Below are 15,316 nucleotides of genomic sequence, written 5' to 3'. Positions count from 1 at the left end.
TTTTGCTTTATGCCTTTTTGTTCCTTCCACACATTTAGTCCCAACAGCCCAGGACCACCATCTGCTGCTCCCGAAGCAGAGGCTCAAACAACGGCGTCAAGCCTGGAGCTTTAAGACAACAACGGGGTAAGGACGAGTTTTACATTTAGTTGATTTGTGGGCCTGTTATTTGTTGCTGTAGACGAGCAGACAGCACAATAACAGGATGGTTTTGATTTGAATGGATGCGATGCAACGTTCGGATTGAGACATTGTTGGAGCTTTCAGGAAATGTCTAGAAAATACTTTGACATTTGAAGTCAGTACATTATGCCGATGTTTGGCTTTCTGGCATTTGTTTTTCTTTCATCAAATTGATTGAGATGCGGATGGACTCCAGTTGGATTAATTACAGTTGCTTCATTATATCTTGATTTGGAATCATTCAATGAAAGCGCAGATGCGTTGTTTACTCTTCAGTCTTACCGGTCAGTTGATCGTTACAAATGCACGAGCCCGAGCTTCGTCACGTAAAGAAAACAAAATATGTCCTCTGGCAAACTGGATAACGGACGGAAATGGCAAGATTTTCTTCCAGAGTTATACCTGCACAAGTCTGCTGGGCATGTTATTGCAAGTACCTGCTTATGACGTGACTCGCCTTTCTGCGTCTGTAGTCTGAGGGGCCGTTCACACCGAACACATCCCATCCGTCGGCGCTATTTTCAATGGTTTTCGACGTATATACGCGCCAGACGGACGCCATTGACCGTTGCAACTACTGACCAACAATTTAGTTTAAAATAATGTCAATTTTTAAAAACGCCTCTCGTGACATCCGTGTTCAGCCCTATTCGTTGCGCTTCGTCTAGCTTTTTTAGCGCAAGAAGAATGTGTTTGTTCTGAACAGCTCCTTATTTTGTCGCGGCTGTTAAACTGACTTTTTAAAGATACAGTTAATTAAATATTGTAGCTTTAAATAAGTGATTTATTTTTGCTGACGATTTATCTGCAAAAGAGTGGCTATTTTTGTGCGTTAATAAATGCCTAACCTTACAATGCACTAAACTTTTCCCCTCAGGATTCCCGTTAAAAGCACCAAGGTTCCCAAGACATCGGATTAGCTGAGTGAAATTCATCACTGAAGCTAAGACCACCGTTGTTGCCGCCATCCAGTCCAAACAAAGTCTCATAAATCAGAACAAAATGGTGCAGAACAAGATCACGGAAGTTACTGGATTCCATCGCTCTTTTAAGGTGAGAGTTTGTTTTTATTCACTGATGCATGAATTAGGGTATGTGTGCAGAAGATGCACTAAACTTAATAATTGTTTTGTTTTCAGGCTTGGAATTATGAGTCAGAATAGGTGCAGATTGTTTTCATTTATTTATACTGTATGAGTTAAGAGATGAGGCTAACTCCAGTCCATGGCATTGGGTGACGGAGATCATAGGACATTGATTAAATATTAAATAGATTTCCAAGATGCCCTTAGAAGTTAAATTGAATCCTAAATAATAAATATCTGTAGGACATTTAACCAGAGCACGATATGGTCTGACTGTTTAGGTGGTGAAAGAGAATAAAACAAGATTAATGCTTAAATATGCTTAGATATAACCAGCCATGTGTATCCTTATTTTGTAAAACTCATGGAGATGTTCCTATCCAGGGTCAAAATCCCTTTGAATCGGAGGAATTTTCCAAAACCGGATCCCATCTTCTTGATACGGCCTTTAACTTTGATTGTTCTGCCCGACTTGGTAGGTTTTTTTTTTTTTACTAACTTACTGACTTTAAGATAAGCTTTATGACCGTACACCACCGTTTATATACTTCACTTTCAAGATAACACATTCTTATTGTTTTGATGTAGGACAAATGTAGGCACTGTCTTATATATTGCAAAACACTGCATTAGTACAGTCTGCTGTAGCTCTCACTGTTTTTATTTTTTATTTTTATAATCAAGCCTCTTTCCTGCATATGTGGGTGTCTGTTGCTAATGACAACAGATCAGACTTCTAATCGGAATTGTTTTCTCTGTTGTGACATGCAGACATGCCATTCAGCCAGCCCATTGACATCCCTGATGCTAAGAAGAGAAACAAGAAGAAAAAGAGATGCAGGGCAACAGACAGCTTCTCAGGGCGATTTGAGGGTGAGTATACACAAAGTTACCATGCTTGAATATCATATGGGGCACCTTTTTTTTTCTTTAATACACATTTCAGTGTCCTCTGTGACTAAGGTGTTAAAATTTCAGCAGGGAAAGTATTCTGCAATTTGCACCATTTAGGTCCAAACTTAATTTTATTAATTAATTTATTTTTATTACAGATGTATACAAACTGCAGGATGAGGTACTGGGGGAAGGGGCCTATGCCAGGGTCCAAACTTGCATCAGCCAAATCACCCATAAAGAATATGCTGTGAAGGTAAGACGCTTTTTACTTTGTTCAAGCTTGATTTAACTAAGCTGAGCTGGGACAATGCGGGCACGTCTTTGGGCAATGTAATTGTAAAGCTGCTGATGTCTTTCATATGCGTGTTTTAACGGCTGTTCCATCAGAAGCATCCGTGCTGCTCAGATATGGCATTCGAAAGCTATTGTTAGAAAGGACTTCAGTCGAATCAAATAGAATCAAAAAGGTTACAGGGTCAGTTCTTTGTTTTCATTCTTTGACAAGGATATGTGACTGTAGATGTTTGTTCTGCCTAGTGCTGTGTTGCATGTGATTGGTGAGGGCATGCTAGATTCCTGCAAGCTGTGGTTGGTGAGATCATAATTAGGGTCTACCTGTGAACACAATTCTGAGGACTGTGTTGGGATAATGGTAATATAACATAATTCATTATGTAACTTTTTCAATGAGGAATTGTTAACTCTTAAGAGTTGGTTAAAACTGTTTGTACTTTAACCGAGTGGTGTTCTAGTTCACAGACACAGATGTTTAAACAACTATGCCCGCTCTGTTGTGGTACTGTAGCTTTACAAGTTCAGTGCAGTCTTTGTCAAAAGACTTCATTGTTTTTGTCCGACCGGATGGAAGGCTAACCAATCAGAAACTTGAGGCAGTTACATCCTCTTCTCTTTCAACAGCCCCATTGGCTGGTAGATCGTACAGTGGTGGGAGCATTTTGTACCGACAAGTCTGCCAAAACATAAACCTCAAGAGAAAGGGGGGCTAGGGTGGGGTTATGTCCATGATGTGTTTACAAAGTTTTTTTTCCCTTTCTCGCACATTGTTGAATTTAAAACAAAGTTCAAATTGGGAAATGAAAATTGTGTGCATGATACATCTTGCATAGCTTTTCACATTATTTGAGGACACTAAAATATTGTGAAATTACATTTTTGCTGAAGTTTTATTTTAGAGGGCAGTGTGTGCCATCAAAATATTTCAACATTTCAATACATGTATACAGTGGTACCCTTCACATAGTTCTCAGATAAATTAATGTTTTCCTAATTTGCACAAAGATACTCCATTAAATACATGATATTGTTGAATTTTTATTTTTTACTTTCATTTTGAATTGTTGACTTTGTGTGTGCTCAATGGACTGGGCTTTTTATAGCATGTTTTCTTTCATTTAATCAGTCTTTATATAAGCTAGCCAGACAAAGACGATAATAAAATTATGTTGGATTGTGTCTTGATCCCTGGGGGGGTTGGATCATTACAAGCGTTAGGTCAGTTATACTGGGATGGGTTTCAGACAGCTCTTACCAGATGTCCTGCCCAGCCCTCCCCCCTTTGCATGCGGTTGGGGTGTCGTTGTCTGTAGTGTCCTGGTCTGAACAAAAGCAAAGGCTGAATGAAAACAACCCAGTAGCCTCCTCAGCTTGGCCTCCTCCACCCGATTGCTCCTAGGTAGCGTAGGTTTACAAGCGTGGTTTGATTTACAGAGCAGCAGTAAGACTCTATATTGCCTCTTTTGAAGCTAATATGGAGATTTATTGGAGCTGAAGGTGCTATATGCCTCCCCCTTTGTCTTTCTGCTACATAGGACTAAATTCATCCCAACAAAAACACTCACACCCATTCTGTGGTGTATGATGTATATTGCCAACAGTCTTTTCTCTCTCATCATTACAAATGAGCTGCAAATAGGCTAACATGTTTAAACAAGCGACTAGATGAAATCTGTCAACATGTACCTTAGGTTCCCCATAGCATTTATTATACCCTCTAATTGTTTTGTGGCATTTGAGGAGAAGATTGAATGCTGACTCAGCCGTGCAGTACCAGGGTTTTTGGGAATGTGCTGGCCCACAGGCCTCATTCTTAACTCTGATACACATTGTGGCTTGCCTGCTCTTTTTTAATAGCGCCACTAATCCAGGGAGATTGAAAAGCCACAAGCACATTCGGGAAAACATAGAGGCCTTGCATGGGGGCGGATGTGATTCAATGTACACAGTTATGTTGGCTGTATAGTCAGCAGTGGATTCCTTGATCTGGACTTAGTCATTCCTTGACTTAGTTTAGTTAGTGGGATTTTGCACTTTGGTCAGCACTTGCTGTTTTTAAATGTGCCTTAGAAATAATTGATTGATTGATGCTTGAATGACAAGTGGTGCCCCACGTTTTCAAGTGGCTTGGAATTGGCCTTTACATGAATGTGGGTTGTTCTTTTAAACTATATTTAGAGGTTTGGCGCCTTGTTCTGTCTTTTAATAAGTGGGTTAATTGGCACTCTTTATAGTACTTTTGGGGAGGTAATTAGTAACAGTCACCAAATGGTCAATAGTAGTTGTAGATTTCGAGGGGCTGTTATCACCTCAGGATATTGCTTGTGTCTATTCTTTGATCCTAACTCAGGATTTTTTTTTTTTTTTTACCGCAGATCATTGAGAAGAGGCCAGGACATAGCAGGAGTCGTGTTTTCAGAGAGGTCGAAATGCTGTACCAGTGCCAGGGCCACAGGTAACCCAGATATAACTGATAGACTTTGACCATCAAGCGGGCAGGGGATAGTTCATGCAAAAAATGAGAATTGTCATTTACTCATGATATCACTCTCCAAAATATAAGTGCAAGTAAATCTTAGGATTTGTATTTTGGGTGAACCCTTTAATATTCAAATATGTTCGGTAAAAATCTTGCATGTGACACAATTTAATTGTGAGGGCAATTAAGCCAGAACCTAATGTACATGTCATTTCTAAGTGAGGCTGTATGTTGTTGTCTTGACAGTACTATTGTCTTGACAATACTAATGTCTTTTGTCCACCCAACAGAAATATTCTGGAGCTGGTGGAATTCTTTGAGGATGAGGACAAGTTTTACCTTGTGTTTGAGAAGCTGAGAGGAGGTATGTGCATTTTCTGAAGTATTATGTTACTGTTCAGAAACAAAATCCAGACACCCATGGAGACCAAAGGCCAGTCCTGAGTAATTAAATTGAGAGCTGGTCATCTCAGATGGAATGTAAAGATCTCATGGCGTGATGTTAATGTGTAACCTTATGTTTTAGGCTCCGTCTTGGCCCACATTCACAGGAGGAGATACTTCAGCGAGCAGGAAGCCAGCATTGTGGTGCAGGACATTGCGAGTGCTCTGGACTTCCTTCACAATAAAGGTACAAGACTGATGGGGAGGGGTGTTGTAGGACAGGAAAGGGGAGATAAGGAGATGGTGTTTCACTTTGGGGGGTAGTTTGATACAATTGTCAGGTGACGAGTGGGAATAGGGGAGGTTATGGGGGTTGTTGGAAATCGAATCGAGTTGTAAATTGATCATATTTCATCAGCAAGCTTGGTGCGAGAGATGGACTTCTAGGTAAAGACGTGAGGATCTCGCATGTTTTATTCTTATCTTTATTGCTGGGTAAAGGGATGCAAAGCTAATTATAGTTGTGCTTAGCAACAGGCTGTGTTGGAAACATTTGCCTGTGGTGCTCACTTTGCCCTCTTCGAAAATCCTCACTTAACCTGAATACCACTAACACATGACTTACATTTGTGCTCTTGTAGGTATGGCCCACAGAGACCTGAAGCCTGAAAACATCTTGTGTGAACATGAGCACAGGGTGAGTCTCTTGCATTTGCATGTTTGCATAGTCAGAGATTCAAACTACACTTTGCATTATGTGGTTCAGACAGTTTGCGGTTTCCACATTTCCAGTCAGAATGTAAACATTCGACAATCTTGCCTGTCAATTGTGGCCAGTTGTTTCTGCACAGAAGTTTTTGATCTGATTTCCTGCTGATGTGTTTCTCGTAGATTTCTCCTGTGAAGATTTGTGATTTCGATCTGGGCAGTGGAATTAAACTTAACAGTGACAGCTCTCCCATCTCCACCCCAGAGCTACTCACTCCAGTAAGTGTGGCCTACATTCTGGTTGCTTGAGTTTAATTTGTAACCTTTAACTATAGATTTGAAAACCAAAATATTATTAAATTTAATGGAGAAACAGATAGAAAGCTTAAAATCGTTTAACAGAACCGATGGACTTGTTTTTATTAAGTCTATGGATACAATTTGTACTTTTTTCAATGCCGTTCATTATCAGAAGGGCCTGCTCTTACGCCATTCATCAACTTTGGGTGGCGCCAGTGGTGCAGTTCGTTCTGATTGGCTAGTTTAATCATTCTGAAAAGACTGAGGTCAACAACTGGGTTTATGACCAGAGTGGAACTTTTTAAAAGAGACTGGAATGATTCAGTCATATCACTGTATTGGCTGCTGTGAGATACTGGAGCAGCAGCATATCTCGCTATATCCTTGTGCTTATCGACTGTACAGACTTGTGGATAAGATGATTTGCAGTCTTAAAAGAATAACAGCTTTAAAATATTAGAAATGGTAAACTGACACTGAGCTGCTCTTGAGTTTTTCTCCACTGTGTATGTAAACAAAGAGCTGTCTTCATATACATAGCTTTGAATAGTTGTGTTGAGATGGATGAGAACAGCTGATTCAAAGAGAGAGAGGGAGAAAAGGGTGGACAGTACAAGGAGAAATTCTCAGCATGGGACTTTCAGGGTAACCTGAGCTTGGTCCTACAGCTCATTGAATAGCTGTATGCTGGACTATTTGTGGACTGAATGGTTGAAGGGGCGAAAGGTTCTTAGGAAAGATTAGTCTTTATGCCCTGTGCTTGTTGATGGGCCAGTAGTCCCTAGTGATTCTCCCGTGGTGTAGGAGTGTTAATGCATCTCATACACTTAAAATTTGGGATAGAGTCTTTGTGGTACGCTGTAACAAAAAGCTTAAGGGTAAAGATTATAATTTTTTTTCATAGTTTGGAAAAGGGCATGCTCAGTCACTTCTTGGGAAAAACTGAAAACAGCCAAGAACACTATTCAGAGTATCAGCATTCCAGAAACTTGCCGTACCATGGCTTTCACAAGGCCAACTTCATGAGGGAGGAACGGAATGTAGATCAGAAAGTTCATTTTGAGTCCTGAACTTGGAGCCAGTGTTTGTTTTCGAGCTTATATAGTTCCCACTTCACCCATATTTCTGTAATGCTACTTCTGGCCAAATGGCTTGAGGAGAACAAGAATTAAACAAAAACAAACATGTCAGGATTCTGTGCTCAATTTCCGCTCCTACCTTCCCCCTTCAGCACATTTTAGACTCCATTTCTCTTTTGTTTTTGTCTCTGGCTTTCCTCGAGCCTGCCTGGGCATTAGACTTCTGATAAATGCCATACCCTCCCCCAACACACACACACACCTAGCAACTGGTCTGTGATTGGTTTGATGAGAGGGAGGGTGCGAGCGGGAGGAGCTGCGGTCATGCAGTCAACATGTTTTTCTTGGGTAGGATCTCAGGGATTTTATCTGATTCTTTTCTCTTTTTTTTTCACTGCTCTTCTCTACCTAGAGGTTAATGCTTTGTTGTTCACTAGATGTTTTGTTTTAAGAGAACTGTATTTGTTATTGTCCTTTAAGTGCCATTGTTACATTAGTAGTGGGCATATGTTTTTGTGGTGTGATTTTATTTTTGAAGCATAAAGGAAGTCTTTATTTTTCTCAGAAATCAAGACTGCATGTACCTTCTTGCCTGAACTGATTATAATACTGCTTTCCCTTTAGTTATGTTCTAGCTCTATTCCGTTAACCTGTAACCACAAGGGAAATTCATATCTGCATTTATCTATGTATAGTTGACTAACTCACACAGCTGATGCATGTCTCAATGCCAACCACAAAAAGCTCTGAGCCAACAACACAACTGCTCTAGCCAGTTTGTCTTTCCCTTTCGCTGAGCTTGGAAAGTCCCACATATGATTTACACATGGGTTAGACTAAATGTAAAAGTAGAGTGACTGATGCAATGTCATTCTACTCTTACAACTGAAGTTTGTCTTGAAAGTAAAAATCTGCTGTGCAGTTATCATTGGCGACCCCCACCCTTACTCTTATCTCTAAGAGACAGCGATAGGCTCAGTATCATGGCAGTGAGTCAGGGGAATATTCTTAGATTTCAGAGAGCACATGGCAACTGCTCATCCCCTTACAAAGGCAAAACTCAGTAACTACACCAACACTGAAACCTAGAAAATGGCTTAAGCAGTTTTAGTGTGGATTTTGTAGTTACTGCAATTTTCTCAATCTGAGTCAAGTTGAGACAAAACCTGCCTGTCATGAGTCCCCATATGCTAATTACAGGTCAGTCTGTTTCCCTTCCGAAAAAAAAAAAAAAAAACATTCATATGGGTACATACTGTAACTGCAGTTAGTTATACATCAGTGTTTATGCTATCTGCTTGTTCACCTCGGATTGGTTGTGCTTTGTAAAAGTCTTTGTTCAGAAGTGGGGGTGGTTGTGAAGTGTTCACTTGAATGTAAGGGTGTTGAGAGGTGGTGAACAAAACAGTCGTGTTGATGGGGGTTGGGTGCAACAGTGGAAGCTTTTGTCTGCCCTCGAATTCCTGCACTGCGAAATAGCATTACATAAGTGTGCAGGAAGTCGGCGCTACGACGGCAGCTGGGCTGAGAAAAACAAAAGAGACCAGCAGTGCAGACCGACTGCTTCCTTAACCTCAGAGAAACAAACCAAAACATGACCTACGTTGCACTTGAACACCTGTAAATGCATTTAGAAGGGGGGTTGGTCATACCAGCCTTTGCTATTGTGGTGTAATCGGTTTGTTTTTAGTCTATTTTGACAAACCTTTGAATTTCACCCTCCTATGTTAACATTGACATTGTATCAGCTTCTAGTATATTTTATTGTAGCTTGTTTTATGGGTAAATTATTGTACTTTACTTCGTTAACCATTGATAAATGCCAGTCTCAGGACTTAATCTGGAAAAGTCGTTTGGAAAATTCCTGGAATCAAGATCTCTGGAAAAAAAAAATTGCTAAAGAAAGTTATTTTGTAACACTGACCTCAGTCCGAGTTGCATAATCATTGGTGCTTAATGTAGTGAGATGGCCCAGCCTGTCAAGGAGACTGTGTTCTGCAGAACTTTAAAGAATGTCTTGTTTGTCCTCTTGAACTAGTGAACTGCTACCCTAGAGAGTTTTATATATATATATATATAACAAACAGATCAAAGATGTGCACATCGTGCCATTATCAATGATTGTGTTACCATTATGTAATAAAAAAATGGTATGTGGGTTTTCTGGGACACACAATCCTCTTTTCCTGTCCCAATGTGTGACCTAGTTTCAGGCAGAGGCGTTTGGAGCCCAACCGAACAAAGTAGTCTGAGCTTGCAGCTGAGCCCACAAAACTCTCCATGACTCACAACTCCACTGCCATCTGTGACATAACAATCATTACCATGGTTACTTTATTTAAGGTTCTATACACCACAATGCATTTTTCATCCGGACTGCGGCAAAAAACAAGTTTAGGATTATGGGAGCGAGAACTAGGGGTGAATTGTTCAGCATTCAAACGGTTAATCGATCGATCTGCTGTTTACCATGTGATTCTCACACAGTCTGTCCAAGACATGCTTGGGGGTCCCGCACAACACATGACATTCATCAGCTGAAAGAATGTAAACAAGGTCACTGAAAAAAACCTACAGAAATGAAGCTTAATTGAGCAGCTGAATGGAATGAACACAAGCACATTTTACAGTTACTCCTTGTCCTCTATCTCTTTTGTCTTTGTTTGCTACATTGCACTCCATCAGTGTGACTGCCAGTTCTGTGTTTATGCCTCGTGACTGAAATCACCCATGTTGCGGTTGTTTACCACCTTCTCACGCCTTCTTATTTCTTTTTCTTTCAACATAGTGTGGTTCAGCTGAATACATGGCCCCAGAAGTGGTTGAAGCCTTTAACGAGGAGGCCACAATCTATGATAAGCGCTGTGACCTGTGGAGCCTGGGGGTCATCCTTTACATCATGTTGAGCGGTTACCCTCCATTCGTGGGTCGCTGTGGAAGTGACTGTGGTTGGGAGAATGGAGAACCTTGTCAAGCGTGTCAGGTACATTACACACTCTTGCTATTCACGTGACTGTGCAATGTTACAAACATACATCCAATAAGTTTCTCTGCCCTGGATTATGAAAGTGGACAGTCTTCACCTTAGTCCTGGTGCATGTTTACACGGAAACAATTCACGTTATGTTTAAACTAGTTGAATTAATAAAGGTCATCTCTTGTGTTCTCATTCTTTTCAGAACACCTTGTTTGAAAGCATCCAGGAGGGAAAGTATGAGTTTCCAGATAAAGAGTGGGCTCATATTTCCTCCAGCGCCAAAGACCTCATTTCCAAACTGCTTGTGCGAGACGCCAAGAAACGTCTCGGCGCTGCTCAGGTTCTCCAGCACCCCTGGGTACAAGGGGTAAGGGGCCAAAAGTTTTGTTTTTAACTGGATGTTTCTAATGGAAATTTTAAAAAACAAGAACATATATTCGTTATTTACTTTCTGTCTGTCTTTTCAGGGTGCACTTGACTGTCTCCCCTCCTCCATCCTGCCCCAAAGGTGAGTTTAAGACTGTACTAGTTGGAGTAGTCTTGACATTAACATGATACTCATAGTGTCACTCTTGAAAAAGTCAGACTAACCTTGTCCTTCCATGCTCACAGGAACAGCAACACTAAGGACTTGACGTTCTTTGCGGGCAAGGCAGTTGCCATGAACCGGCAACTGGCTGAGCAAGACGACCTGGAAGAGCAGCAGCTGCAGGACCCTCCTCATGTTGTCACGGCTGGTGCCACATCTATGCGCATTTCCCCTCCTTCTAACTCCAAACTGGCCAAGAGAAGACAGAGGAACAGCCTGCTGAGGGGGGCGCCTGTTTCTGCATCCGAGCTCAGGCAGCTCCTGGCACCGCTGGTCATTGTGGGAGACTGTGCTTGATTGGTTGAGCTGGGCTTCCCAATTTTCCAATTTCAGATGGACAAATGAAAGACTGAGTATCTGCTACCTTTGTGCAAACATCCCTCTCCCTTTCCTCTGTTCACTTGAATAAGACCCAACTATTTACCAAACAATGGTTTGGTTCAGGCCTGTCCCAAATCCAGTTAGATCCCTTAAGCACTGTCGCAAGAGCTCCAACAGCACTTTGATCAACTCTCAACAGCCCGGGAACAACGGTCACCTGGACAGCTCTAGGCATTTGAACTAGACTGGGTTTAGGATAGAGTCTGGGTTACATCAGCCATTCTGAAATTTGTCTCAAGGCAGAGCATAAAATACCAGCTCATATACCAAAGGTCTAATACCCCTACACAAACCTCTTTTTTTTTTGTTTTTGTTTTTTTTTGTGCTGCTTCCACATTACAACTGGATCCACTGTGAATTTTCTCTGCGAGAAATGCATTAGTTTTATGAATGTTCTGCCTGTACGTTTGCATGGGTGCTCCCCCCTCCCTTTAAGCAGATATCAAAGATACTAGTGTGTGCTTATGCAACACCGATGAAGGCATTATTTTAGAGGAGATCTCATCTAAGTGGAGCGAAGCTCTGATAATAGTGCCTCACCCCAGTTAATGCATCCCTGAGTTATTTATGATATAAATAACTTTACAGCTCAAATAATAAACAAGTTTTAACAGAAAAATTAATGTAAGTGCTTTTATTAACCCCCCTCCATTATTTATTTTTTTTTAAAGAAAAGGAGGGACAAGTCAAAATAATTTTTTGTGCTTTACAGCATTGTGCCACAAATGCTGTCCATATTAAGATGCTGCACATATATATACATTATTATTATTATTTATTTTTTATTTTTTTTGCAATGCAAGATTTCCCACCTTGCGAAACTTAGAATAAATAGAATTGGTGAATACAATGCATCCAAACCAATGTCCAGGAAACCACAAAAGTTCCCCATAACTGAACTGTCACCAAAAACTGATGAGATATTCCTGAGCGCAACAGGGATTAAGTGCATGCTGGGAGACAGCCAGGTGGTTGCACAAGCACACATTTGCCAATGTGAATGACGATGGCTGGTATCTGGGAGTCAAGGCATTGAGCATGTGGCCTCCATACTGAGGGGGGCAATTATGGTACGGAAATATTAAACCATCACCTTGTGGGTGCCGCCAAAAGTAAACCATTCTAAATATTAAGAGGGGATGGAGAGATTTATTTTCAAATAGTATAAAACTTTAAAAAAAAAATTAAAAAAAATTAAAAAAAAATGGAAAAAGCATTCCAGGAAAAAAAGGATTTAAAAAAAAAAAAATAACAAAAAAAAAAGTCTTCCAAGAAAATTTAGCTGTATGAGTGAAATGGTCTAAGAAAGTTTACTTTGGTTTTTATATGTTTATAGTTGACTCCAATTCAGAGTGTGCCACACTGATATTTCAAACTTGTAGAGCTTTGTTTAACTTTTTATTAAAAATATTATTTTCTATCTTATTTTTAAACAGGTGCTGTTTGTTGGAACAATTTTATTTCATTTTTGTATTGTTTTTTTGTTACTTATGAATGTTGATTATTTGCTGTAAAGAGAGAGCAGAGTTTAAGTAAATGTGACTTGAGCAGGAAAAAAGGAAGGAAAAACGAAGGAAGTAAACAAAAGTCTGATAGTCCTTGCAGATGTATTGTTTTACTGTTTTTGCTCTTGCTTTGGAAGTGACTTCAGGGTTGTTCAAACTCCCCTGTTCTCTCTGTAATTATTGGTGGCTTGGTTGTTTTAGGGAGATGCAACTAATTTTGCCAAAGTGCACATCTCTAAAATCTAATGCTTTAATGTCAGCACGTGTCTGGGAGTGCTGAGCTTGGATCAGTTTTAACCATTCACATGCTAAATTCATAAGACACTGTGGACTTAGTTAAGGGGAGCATAGATCACCATTCTCTGTCAGAGGTGCATTTGGGCCCAGAGATCTGGATTCAAATTAAGTCTTTATGAATCAACAAGCATTAGTGTCAGTAAGCATTAGTGTCACCAATGGGAGCTGAAATCACCCAAGCATATGATCCTGTTGAATGTTTTCAGAGCGTCACCAGTTCTTTTGTGTACAGCTCTAAAATATATGAAACCTAATGGCAATCCTTGGTTTTGAAGGACCCATTATGCTGATTATGACACTGATTGTAACCTATACAGATTTTCTTTCTTATCTTTTAAGAATCTTTTTACAGATACATCTTTGTGGGGGGTTTTATGTCTTATAGTAAGACTTAAATTGTATGTGCAGCGGTTTCCTCTTGTTTTGTTCAGGAAACTACTTTGCTACAATGAATATGTACAAATGGAAAACAAAAGCTTTCATAAGCTGAAATTTAAAGCAATCTTTGGTCTGGAAAATACAATTTCCGTGACTTTTGTTCAGTATTTTGTCTTTTTCTCTTTTTGCTTTGTTATATTGCAGATATCCCAAATGTTTGGGGTTTGTATTTTCTGAAGTGTCTGTGGTGCTTGGCCGGTGTCCTGAAAATATATGCTACCTATCAGGATGTGCTACCAATGCTATATTTGCTTAGTTTTAGGGTTGGGGTTTGGGGTAGGGTTAGGGTTAGGGCTTAGTGCAGCCTTACACCATATCACACTATCTGATATGTATGTTGGTAGCACATTCTGATAGGTAATATCTGCCTGACAAGATGTGCTACTTAGGTTTTTAACACATGCTGTTGTAGTACATACCGACAGGTTCTCCCGTGCCTCCCAACATGTGCTACCCATGTTTTAACTTTACATATTACTGTTTTTACTGCTGGTAACACATCCTGAGCAGGTAGCACAGATTGTCAGAACACCAGCCTCAAAAGTCCCTGTGCCTCTGACAGAAGATTCACCACTGTTTTACCTATACAGTTGTATGGGTTGCCTTGTATTAACAAATCTGACTTGTATTCTGAAGATTTTTTTTAGGGGGGTTTCAGTTGCAATTAAATGTCTGTGTTTTACACATCCCATTACAAAACAAATGTAAAAGTATCGTAATATGATGTCCCACCCTCCACCCAAAGATTTTTGGGATAAAAAGTATTCAGGTGCATGTTTTTTTTTTTTTTTTTTTTAATATGACTCTCGAGCCTGAAGTCAATTGTTTTTGGAGTGTTTCAACACACATTAAGAGCACTGTTTGTCCATTTCCAATTTCCAAGGTTTGTCATTTAGTCCAAAATACTAATTGGGGATAAAATTGGAAATGGGGCCTCACCTGGGAAAACATAGGTATTGATTTAAAGAAGCACTTTACTGTACCATGTGACTAATTGCAGTTCACTCAAAGCTAAATTTCTGACTGTTGTTGCAGAATTTTGTATCGTTTTGTACAAAACAAACCAAGAAAAAAAAATGCAATAAAATGCTTTAAACATAAAGTCCTTTCGTCCGTTGTCATCACATTCATTGGTTAATTTTGTTTTCACTAGTGAAATGTGAGTTCAACAAAATTTGAACTTTATCAATGCCACCTCTGCCTGTGTTCAAACTCACAGGGCTGATATCACATGCTGACACTGCAAACATTGATACTGCCAATAAAGCTAAATCTCTCAGACAAGGTTCTCTTGAAGTGGCTCTAAATCCTATTGACATAATTACGCATACCACTGTCACCTGAGCATGAGTCACATGGTGTATCAGTTAACTCGATAAACATCATTACTGAAGCCAAGATTTTTTGCTCCAACAGTGATGATTTTTCACTTGAACATGCCAAGGCTGATTTCTCCTTTACAGTGTCTGATGCAAACACACTGTAAAAGCCAGCTGGCCCACGGTTGCTATAGAGATCTCAGAGCAGCATTGCAGGCTACCAGGGCCGGATTGGGATTCATATTCAGCCTGGGATGTCATGTCCAAGTCAGCCCACACCCAAAAGGGGGGTTGGAGGTGAAGATGATGATAATAAAACAAGATCATGGCAAAAATATGAAATATATGCAATTACTTGAAAATTATTTAAGCTCTCCATGTCATTTTACCACATACGGCAT

At 40.0% G+C, this 15,316-nt stretch overlaps 1 protein-coding gene across 2 annotated transcripts; it reads left to right on the top strand.

Annotated features, from left to right (window-relative positions):
- mknk2b (MAPK interacting serine/threonine kinase 2b) lies at positions 1-14,698 on the top strand. 2 transcript variants are annotated; one of them, XM_051670128.1, is made up of 14 exons: positions 1-126; positions 1,061-1,236; positions 1,653-1,743; positions 2,040-2,141; positions 2,321-2,418; positions 4,835-4,914; positions 5,229-5,302; positions 5,465-5,569; positions 5,964-6,019; positions 6,214-6,309; positions 10,198-10,392; positions 10,589-10,753; positions 10,854-10,894; positions 10,999-14,698. In XM_051670128.1, the coding sequence occupies exons 2-14, from the start codon at positions 1,186-1,188 to the stop codon at positions 11,270-11,272; spliced, it is 1,428 nt and encodes a 475-aa protein (XP_051526088.1). In that variant the 5' UTR covers positions 1-126; positions 1,061-1,185; the 3' UTR covers positions 11,273-14,698. The 2 variants fall into 2 exon arrangements, with proteins under 2 accessions (XP_051526088.1, XP_051526089.1); XM_051670129.1 differs by lacking the exons at positions 1-126; positions 1,653-1,743 and having other exon boundaries at positions 1,092-1,236.
- Positions 14,699-15,316: the final 618 nt, after the last annotated feature.

Source organism: Myxocyprinus asiaticus, chromosome 33 (genome assembly GCF_019703515.2).
Source record: "Myxocyprinus asiaticus isolate MX2 ecotype Aquarium Trade chromosome 33, UBuf_Myxa_2, whole genome shotgun sequence".
Lineage (NCBI taxonomy): Eukaryota > Metazoa > Chordata > Actinopteri > Cypriniformes > Catostomidae > Myxocyprinus > Myxocyprinus asiaticus.
The sequence above is the reverse complement of the archived record's forward strand: the minus strand, read 5'-3'. Positions and strand labels throughout refer to the sequence as shown.

What these genes read in the sequence shown, in the direction of transcription:
- mknk2b (XM_051670128.1), top strand. Translation starts at nt 1,186, where the DNA reads ATGGTGCAGAACAAGATCACGGAAGTTACTGGATTCCATCGCTCTTTT. An exon ending in TACCAGTGCCAGGGCCACAG is followed by an intron (nt 4,915 to 5,228) that starts GTAACCCAGATA and finishes TCCACCCAACAG; the next exon opens with AAATATTCTGGAGCTGGTGG. An exon ending in AGCACCCCTGGGTACAAGGG is followed by an intron (nt 10,754 to 10,853) that starts GTAAGGGGCCAA and finishes CTGTCTTTTCAG; the next exon opens with GGTGCACTTGACTGTCTCCC.